The 10,400-nt window shown below is 37.3% G+C and overlaps 1 protein-coding gene across 3 annotated transcripts in view; it reads right to left on the bottom strand.

Annotated features, from left to right (window-relative positions):
* Nucleotides 1-7,214: 7,214 nt before the first annotated feature.
* LOC139727965 (rho GTPase-activating protein 45-like) overlaps nucleotides 7,215-10,400 on the bottom strand; it is a 139,416-nt gene continuing 136,230 nt past the window's right edge. For all 3 annotated transcript variants that reach the window (XM_071638938.1, XM_071638939.1, XM_071638940.1), the window contains exons 23-26: nucleotides 10,169-10,253; nucleotides 9,070-9,145; nucleotides 8,384-8,623; nucleotides 7,215-7,864 (exon numbers count right to left, since the gene is read on the bottom strand). In XM_071638938.1, the coding sequence (XP_071495039.1) occupies nucleotides 7,518-7,864; nucleotides 8,384-8,623; nucleotides 9,070-9,145; nucleotides 10,169-10,253 (748 nt within the window). In that variant the 3' untranslated portion in view covers nucleotides 7,215-7,517. The remainder of the gene's footprint in view (nucleotides 7,865-8,383; nucleotides 8,624-9,069; nucleotides 9,146-10,168; nucleotides 10,254-10,400) is intronic.

Raw genomic sequence — 10,400 nt, 5'->3', positions numbered from 1 at the left:
GCAGAGGAAAGAAAACTCCCTGAGTTACGAGTAATCGTAAGAGTAAGAGTTTTAACCCTAAAAAGACTGGGCTATTTTGGTAGCTCGAAAGACTGAGGGGGGGCCTAAAAGGCCCCCCCTTAAGATCTCGGCCGTGGATCGCGCGATCGCCGCGGAAATTTGCACAATGGTAGTGTGCGATGTAATCTACAAGATCGTATATTTAAATTTTCCGAAATAGTCTTCTTTTATTTTATTTTGATTAATTATGCTAATTTATGCGAGAAATCAGACTTTTTTATCTAAATCAGTAAATAAAGCTCCAAAAGTGCTCATTTTTGGTCTAGATATTCTTTGTAGCATTCTGAGCAAATGTACTTGAAAAAAAATTCGGTATCAAAATTAATTTCTTATTTATTTCATTGTTTTATGAACTTCTTATGTATTTCATTGTTTTTTCGACCTTTTGTTTTTGTTGTTTTTTTCAGCAAAATTTGTGGCAGACCCTTTTTGAAGCATAATACTACTAAAACAAATTGATTTTAGCCGTTGAGAGTAAAAATAAGCATATTTATATGAACCATGTGATAAAACTCAATTTGTATTGACTTTGTACACAAAATCACATTTTTGAGCCATTTTCGGTCTCACATGCATGTACAAAAAGTTATGTAACTTCAGAACTGTACCCCCGGGCGTCACAAATTTGGTGTCAAAATGTGCGGGAAACTCGAAAGAAAAAAGTCATAGAGCATCGCGGCGAGAGCATTGCGTGTTGCTGAGTAATCGCGCGAAATGTCGAGGGGGGGCCTTTTAGGCCCCCCCCCCCAGTCTTTTTAGGGTTAAAGAAGGGTTGATGAACATGGATTTATCCATTCTAAACGGTTACTTGTTCTTTCGAGAGAAGAATAAGTGATGGCACAGATTCTAAGATATTTTTCAGAGTATCTTCCAAAGTAATAATAGTTTATGCTTGGCCTGATGTTAAGAAAAATTATTGGGCTATTTTAAGTTTCTATTAAAGTGAAAATAACAGTTTGATATCTCAATTATTTGTATAATGAATTTAATCAGGTTTTGTTTTTTTCTGTAATAAAATGGCTGTACACTGCCATCATAATTGATGATTGGCACTATGCAATCAATATCACACTTGCATGTTCAAATCTGATTAGATTACAGTGAGACACTGAATTGTGACTTTTTTAATTGATATTTTCATTCATTCCTCAACTGAAATTTTAAAACCAGCTTCATATTATTGATGATTAGTATACACAAGTCTCCATCAGTGAAAGTCGTGAAACAGCTCTACTGTTGGAGCGCTCTTTAACCTACCCCTGATTTTTATCTACATGTATTATTCTTTAACTTATGGTTCGTTGATAAGTACAATTATTCTGTGTCCCATCATTGCATGTGATAATACAAAATAAGTACATTTGTATGATGCTTAAATTGAATGCTTTTGTTAAGTGATAAACCTGTCAATGCTCTCCTCCTTATGGGTGCCATGACTACATTGCTTCTACTTGGCAACATCACTGTAAAGAGTGCGCATCCCCAGCCATGTCTCATAGTAACTAAGTCTATGAGTGCGTGCTCTATGTGCACAATTAGTTTTGTTTTGTTTTGATGCTGTCATCGTCAAGACTCCTGAAGAAGGCGTAGGACGCCGAAAATTTAAGTCGAACAAACTCATGCTTTATTGGCCAAAAATGTATTACCAGTTTGTTTCTCCATTTCTTTTACATACATATTATGTATGTATGTATGTATGTACAACTGTATGTATGAATGTATATACATTGCATGTGTGTGTGTTCATACTTGTCTTTTCTACATGTAGAATCCATGGAATGCTTCACTGAAAAAAAAAACAACCCCAAAACCACAAAACACAAAACTAAGCACTTCGTGTAAGAGGAAATGAAAATTACCAAGAAACAGAACTGAAAAGAAACGACCAAGAATGTGTGTCCGGAATTTCACCAAACACATTGTACCTATACATTGCACATGGAAGGGATTGAATACTCAAACATGGTGTGTTCCCCTGATTTGTTTGTTTTTGTTTTGTTTTGTTTGTTTTGTTTTGTTTGTTGTTGTTTTTTTGGAGGGAGAGCACATGACTGGGCTTGCATTTTTAAAAACAAGTACTAGTAATCTAGAGATCGGGCAGTAAAAGAATGACATAATTCGAATACATAGATGTGTTTCTACTTCACCATAGTTTTTATTAGTATAATAGTAATGGGATGATAGACTATGGACATATACAGACATGAGTGTATACATTATACAGACGACAAACTAGTGTCATCAGAATTGTATTACATTCCTCCATTCCCCGTCTTTTCTACCCAACAAAATAAGTGACAAAATGTTTTGCAAATGCATACATGTATACACACTAACGGGTGGCAGCTCGTGATTGGAACACCGATCCCTATGCACAACATAACAGATTACAAAAAGCATGAAAGTTGGGTTATTCTTTCTCAAAATAACACTAATGTAACATTGGTTTGTGTGCAAACAGGAGAACTTTACCATCAAGTAAAGTTGGAGCACTTTGAATGAACAATGATGCATCTATGCCTAACAAACTCAAATTACACATTCACTGAGCAAGTGGAGAGTAGCAGACTGGTCAGCAAAGAAAGTAAAACAGCTCATGCAAACACTGGATTTACAGTGATTACAATTCTGATTTTCCTTTGATTATACCAGTTTCGATCTCTGCTTCTTGTGTATGCCATATACACTATGATACAAATACACTTAATAAATATCAAAGACCATACTAAAGCACAAATTTTTTCAGGGGTAGGTTGCGGGCACAAACTTTGTTGATGATTCTAATATCAGGATTTTGGGTAATCAAAGAATCTGGAGACATAGTAACAAAGCACAAGGTGCAAAGGGACTGTAAGGAAGAGATATTTAATGGCAATATCAATAAACTCTTATTACATCGTTGAAATTTTATATTTGAATACTGCTACTTAGGAGACTACTTCTGGTGTTGGCACTAATCAAAAATCATGTGAACTCTGATACAATTTGTGGCATAAGATGGGGTAGCACATAGTAAACTAGAAACTTTCTTATCAAAAGTGCATTCCAACTGTACCATATAAATTATACATAGTGATCCTGTAAATTACTACAGCAAATAATTTCCCAAGGGGGTGTGCTATAATCTCAATATGGGAGTTTTTTTTTTTTTTACATTGCTGATATTGTGTTTATACATTCAAGATGAATGTTTTTGTTATGTGAAATCATAGAAATCAAATAAAGATTATTGAAAAACACAAAGAAAAGTTATGCTTGGAAGCATCTCAAATGGTGACACTCTTTGCAGGTGCTTGCGAAAAATCAATTACCATTTTTCACAAGCTTCACCAGTTTCTGCCTAAGAAGGCCTGAAGATGGCACTTGAAAATCATTACAATCAAATATGACCTAAAACTGCCAACATGTGAAGTGCTGAAAAAATTGTGCTTCTTTCCATTTATCTATAACTGAGTTTACACAAATTTCAACCTAAGTCTCCCAGTTTGCACTGAGCTACAATATCAATAGCGTCTACATGTATTCCTGCTCATAATTTCATCAAGCCTCAAATGTTGCCTGAAGCTCTGTAGCACAAGACAAGTTCATGAACCCATTTTGCAGGAATGCAGATATGCAAGAAAACCACTAAATCTAGACAAGATTTTGTTGCAATTAGCACACTGAACTTGGCATGCAGGTCTGATGACCTTGAGATAGGAGGGAGTTCAGCTGTGGAAAGAAGGAAGGTACAAAAGGCAGATTTTTTCATTACTACTCTTGTTCCTAATTCATATTTCCAAGTAGAGAGTATGATGACACACACAGAGATAAGCAAAACTGGGGCATGTGCCAGGTCAAACATGGGTTTATGATTTACAGTGCACTCCAGTTATAACAAACATGGTTATAATGAAATTCCATTTACAACGAAGTAAAAATTCAGGCTGCAACATTATCTGCTCTATGTATTTCCATTGGTTGATTGTTTGATTAAAACGAAATTTCGATTTAACAAAAGAAAACTGTCGGTCCCGAGGACTTCGTTATAACAGGAGTCCTCTGTAGTTGTGTTTTTTTGTTGTTATTATATTGAATATCAGCTTGGCCTGATTAGGATTAACTATAAACGACCAAGGCATGTAAAAGAGTGATGATATACAGAGTGGTAAACCGAGGAATGCTTAGGCTAGAAGCAACATTGTACGTATTGTATTGACTGGCATTTGAGCTGAACTTTGGTATCCTATCGCTACAAGCAAAAGAATGGGCGGTTCGGTTTTAGTTTTGCACAAAATAGATAACTTACACGATTGTATACACTGCAACAACAGGAATAGAATGCATCAGATTTATCTGCTCAGTCACATATACACACAATGTGTATTGTCTACAAAACAATTGGTGAATATAAACATAAATCGAATTTGGCTTTATAACACATACCTAGGGCAACTTACTCTATTGATGACACTCTTACAATGACATAAGTATCATCTCCATAATGTTGCTCTTTAGTCCCATAGTTTTCCCAAAACATTTACAATAATGCAAACTATGTAAAAACAAACCAACAAACACACTAGCAAATACTGTATAAACACCTGCAATCACATATACATTACTATTACATTGCACTTTGTGTTTCCTAAAAATACATCTCGCGCTAAAAATCTCAGATTTACAAAATACAGTTGTCCACTACAACTCTTCTCCAGTGGAAGCATGAATGAATATAATAGAGTTTGGGGACTGTTGGAATTAATCATGGGCTAAGAACTTTGCTGAAATATTTGTTATATTGCAAATTTTGACCTGTTCATTTACTGTGTCAGCCACTTGACAACCCATTTCCTCTTTCTATGAGTAAAAATACCACTCACTGTACAAGGGTAGTTTAATTTGCATTAAAAAGTTTCTTCTACATTGCAGGAAAATTTGGGAGTCACTGTCTAGTTTTTCAAGACTCGGTTGGAGTGATTGGTAAACGTGTCAAAATATACACAGAACAAATGATACTTACTGTACTTTTTAAATAATCCTATGGCTAAAACCAGCACCACATAATTATGATACATATTGTATGCAGAGTTGTTGGAGTAACAATAAAACAACAACAACACACAACAAAGTGAAAAGGTCACATGATCTACCAATCATTGAAACATAGAAATGTACACCTGATTACCTGCAACAGGTATTTGACAAAACATGAGAACAATTTCACATAGAGAGAGCAAAGTCTCTTTACTTTGCAAGGTCTACCTATTAGTTTGGGAGTCAAACCACACAATGATATAACATATCATCTCAGAAGACAAGTGCATATGCCTCCAGCATAGTTTGGCCTGGCCTGTTGACCTGTTGAGGACGGGCTAATTCTGCTACAACATGCATTTCCACACAGACATCTGCCCAAGTACACTCAGAACTCGTCTTCCTGGGGTTAACTAATGTCTGTGAAACTATCGTGACATTAGAAGACAAAAATCAGCTTGAAATATCAATGTCGATGCATATGTCTAGTCCACATTTCACTGAACGACAGAAAAGTTGGCACTGTGTATGACAAATCTAGCTAAAGTGTAGAGTGAAATTTTTCTGCAGAATGGCAAGTTTACATGATGTACCAATCAGTAACAGACCCAAAGTACTTTCAGGTCTTGGAACTTCTGGTACTGAAGACCCCTGCAATACAATCTCTCCTTCACAGAAATGAATGTATCCGTATCAATATCATAACATAAGCTGAAAAAAAAAATCATGAAAATAATAAGCATCTATAAAGAGATTGAGATTAAAATCAATATGTGTGAAAGCTGACATTTTGTGCAAATTATAAATGTGACAAAGATGTGAATTTTGTTTCTGAAAATGATTTGTGATAGAAATGGAATGAATGCCCTGTTTTCTCATTTTGAACCAAACATTTCCATATCATAAGTTTTAGTCTTGTATTGACAGCTATTCCACGAGAGGAAGTCTCTCTGAACTGGTGAATAACATTAGTACTTCTGTCCTGGCTAGTGAAATAGAGGGCTGGTTTGGAGTATAAGTTGAATTATTGCTTTTCCTGAAGAGAAATTCCACAGCAAATCACATCTTTTCTCTAAAATGTCCCACAACTCTGGTTGGTGGGACATGAGATATATGATACATTCATATATCTCATCTTGCCTAAACATTTTCAATTGTCAATGAGCCAGCCATTGCTATAAAACATGTTCGAGTTGATCAGTCATCGTTTTATTTTTCACATACCGGTACATTCTTTATCAATATGACAAAGATGTGATTCGTTTCTTCCACCTAAACCGTGTATGGTCATAAATAAGCACATTTTGGCATATTCTCAGAGTAATAAAAAAAGAACAAATAAACACTGTCAATGGAAGAACAAGAAAAGTGGGGGCTGTCGATGGTGGTACAAATGTGTTCATATATGTGAGCATGCAGTCATGTATGGCACATTTAGCTGAGAAAAAAAAAAGCAATAACACACCAGTAAGTTCAGTGAAATAACATGACACAGCAGCTTTCACTAGGTCAACAACACTCATTGTGTTCACACCTGGAAGAACTTGCAAGGTTACTCACTAGGAAGCCGGAGATTCTCATGGGGACAGACACAGTAAAATTTCCTCGATTGCACTGCTATCTTTCACCATTACACGCCACATGCTAGTAGGTAACATGATGAAATCATATTGTATGCTGCTTCTTTTTACTATGAAAATAAAATCCTGGCTCTACGCCTTTACCACAGGGTAATGGCCATGAGGCCTGTTACTTTTTCTATTATTCATAAAATATCAAACTAACGGTAGAACTTTCCTGACAGTTGAAAATTTTCCGGGTATAGTGGGAATACATATGAATGTGGCATTGATATCAGAGCAAAGTATATGTAAAGTATAAAGTATGCATGTCCTCATCTGAATTTATGAAGCATTTCACACTTCAATGTGTCTGTTTTAGGTAATCACTGATTTCACAATTTTTTGCACAAAGAAAATATCTTGTGGATCAAAAAAATGCTAGCTTATTTGGGGTTGACAGCAAGGCAAAATAAACACTGGCCAAAAAAAAAAAAAGACAGATAAATAAATAGAAAAGCCACAACTTGACAAGATACATCAAAAGAATGGAACAGAACAAAGCATAATATGGGAACAGATTGACTTACGGTCACTGAGTAAAGTAATCAGAAGTAGCTCAAGGAATATACAATGTAATTGTATGCACCAAACAACAGCATATTAAGAAGATAAAGTTTTAGCTCAGATATCAATAATAAAAAAGAATGCTTATAAAAGTTGACAATGGGCCACTAAATTCATAAACGAAGTTGCTTTGTGCTGGAAGAGGAACATAAAACTGAACATTTTTGTGTATATTGTATGTGGCATGTAATAGATAGCTCTCATGAGAACAGTCCCACACCTCTACATCTATGTGGTGGTGTGCACATATGACCCTCATACAAAGTGTGGCTCTCTGCTTCTCCTTCTTGGCTGCGAAACCTGTCGCGATGATGAGCCACTGGCCTCCTGGAAGAGCTCAGTTCTGGGACGCCCAGATCCGGCATCACCCCCGCCCCCACCCCTAGTGGCTAACGGGTTGGCATTAGGGCTGGCCCCGCCCATCCGCTGGGGGCTCTGCTTGGTGTAAGCGCTGGGGACGTAACCCCCCGTCGAGTCCGCCGTCTCCTGGGTGGTGTTGCCGCTGGCAACCTGGAGGAGAGTGGGCTTGGATGGTGAAGGGGTGGGGCTCTTGATCCGATGGGGATGATTGGTGCCTTCCCCCTCACTTCCTGACCCATTGCCTGGAAATACAAAAGAAAGAAATATCAAAGTGAAGTCATGACCCTTATAATCTGAGAAAAGAGAAGTATTAAATGTGTCATTTTTACCTGATGAACATCAGCACATTAAGTATCATATTTTCAGATTTCAACATACCAAAATTCTTTATAACCTGATGAGAATTTCAAATTAAAACAGATGGCCATGTTATATCTTGTCGTCAATTCTTGCATTCACAGAGTGTCTTCACCTCAGGTAGGACAATGAGGTATGAATATCAATCTTATTCATTTCATAATTTACTTGTTATGTTTCGCATCTTTTGCCATGGTCTTTGTTTCTTTTTCATTACTCCCTTTACTAAATCAAAGTTTGGCAAAGAGCTAAACCCGGGTTTGGTGTTATCTGCAGAAGTACTGGCCTGTCTCTGAAACAATGGGTTAGTTTTATAGAAATAATTTACTTATGCAAATACAGATGCATGTGTGTATGTACATCTATAATTTCATGGAGGTGTATGTTAAACTTGGCACTCTTACCATCTTCGTCACTGCTATGACCATTCTTGAGTCGTGCATTCTGCCGGTTCCGTCGCCGCCGCTCGTTGGGTTGAGTCTCGGGACCCTCACTGCTGCCTGGTAACGAGAAACCCACAGCGGCGGGCAGTGGCGACGTCGTCTGTGGGGTCGGCGGCTTGGCGTTGCTGCGGCTGGAATGTGGCATTGGGCTGGCTGGGGTCAGGTGAGTGGAGTTGTTGGCACTTTTGTTCAGAGCTTGGCCTTTGAGTTAGGAAGAGTCAATCACAAAAAAAAAAAAAAAAAATCATCATAACGACACATATATACATATATGCATATATATACACATAAACACGCACACACCTCCACCCATAACATCCCAACACTACCTGCAGCTACTCTATTTGTGAGGTATTCACGAATATAAATACAGGTGCCTCCACATAGCAGGGTATTATTTAATGGGGTACTCCACTGTTAATAAATTGGTAGGATTTAACTAAAAGCTTCCAATGAATATGACAAAACTTTAACCACTTGATTGGGTAAGAATCCTCATCTACTTAAGCACTTAACTAGAGTACACTGTGGTTCTTTTGTAATACATTGTCATGATAGCTTACACATGAAATAGTTTCACAAGAGTACCGTCCATATTAAAGCAAAAAAGTAGTATGACTCGAACGGTCAAATAATTCAAAACTGACCTCTGTGGATATCGGTTGACGAGGGAGCATCGTCTGTGTGGAAGTCTTCTACTGGCGTCTCTTGTGGACCAAAGATCTGGAATGAGACAGATTATGACAAACAATGAGGAGAAATTTGAAGACATCACATTACGAATAATGCAAATTCCCCTCATTTGCATTTCCTTTCTTGCGTGTAATACACAACTAAAAGAATATATTTTGAGATACTGATTTAGAACTACAAAAAATCATAAAAATCTCGCTAACCCCATTGGTAGCAGTGTAGTGCTCAGTCTCATCCTCTCTATACTAAATATGCAGAGCTACCAAGTCTCACGTTTTCTACGTGAGACTCAAGCATTTAGAGGCCATCTCACGATCTCACGCATGACACCCATTTTTCTCACGCATCGGGCGAAGTCTGCAACTTGGGCCTATAATAATGAGCATAGCTGAAAAGATTAAAGTGATAGTTGCAATTGAAGGTATATTTCCCTTTTGTCTTTCAAAATAAGTAAAAAATAGTCACTTAAGTATGCACCTGATCGCACCATTAAGAGCTAAATATTGAAAAAGCTCCCTACCGTGGGAGGCCACAGGGGGGAAAAACCCCTCCCACACCCTCGCTTGCGCGCACATTCACATGCTGAGATGCCGAGTCATGAAAATCTCACTCATAAAATTTTTTTGAACTTGGCATCCCTGTATATGCCGCATATTTCGTGAGGTTTTTATTTTCGTGAATTTCGCGAGTCGGGCGCCATTTGCGAGCCAAGCGCTATTCACGAATTTAAAAACACACAAAATGTCAACTCTAATCTCACAGCATGAACATGGCATGCAGACATACACTTTTCTGTTCAGTACGGTACTCCACAATCGTGAATTTAACCACTTGTGAAATTGCCGGGAAGTCCTGATTCGTGAAGTATTAGATTCGCTATGATGCATGGCATATACTGTAATTTCCAAACATAATTCATATCCACTTGTCATCATTGTCCAGCACACTGAAATGACATTTCACTCAAGTACAAACAGCCTCTTTTGAATGTGCTATTAGAAAAAGTTGCATTAAATGTATATTTCTGTACTATATAAAGAAAAGAAAGCTTACCTCAGGATGTAACGCCATGAGCTCTATCGCCCTTGTGTGGTGGTTCATGTCAATGAGCGCATCCAGGGAAGAGGCGTTGGCATCTCTGTGTATGAACAACAGGAAATGGAGGGAAATGGGATGCAAGGGTGATTATCGCTGGTTTACATCATATCAGATTTTTTAGCATCTATTTTCATATATACATTTTTCTTCTTTTTTTTCTGTTATCTTTCTCTTGCTATGTTTCTTC

This window comes from Diadema antillarum, unplaced genomic scaffold (genome assembly GCF_040938485.1).
Source record: "Diadema antillarum isolate AM-2024a unplaced genomic scaffold, OU_Dant_1.0 seq00000160_RagTag, whole genome shotgun sequence".
In the NCBI taxonomy this organism is placed as follows: domain Eukaryota; kingdom Metazoa; phylum Echinodermata; class Echinoidea; order Diadematoida; family Diadematidae; genus Diadema; species Diadema antillarum.
The sequence above is the reverse complement of the archived record's forward strand: the minus strand, read 5'-3'. Positions and strand labels throughout refer to the sequence as shown.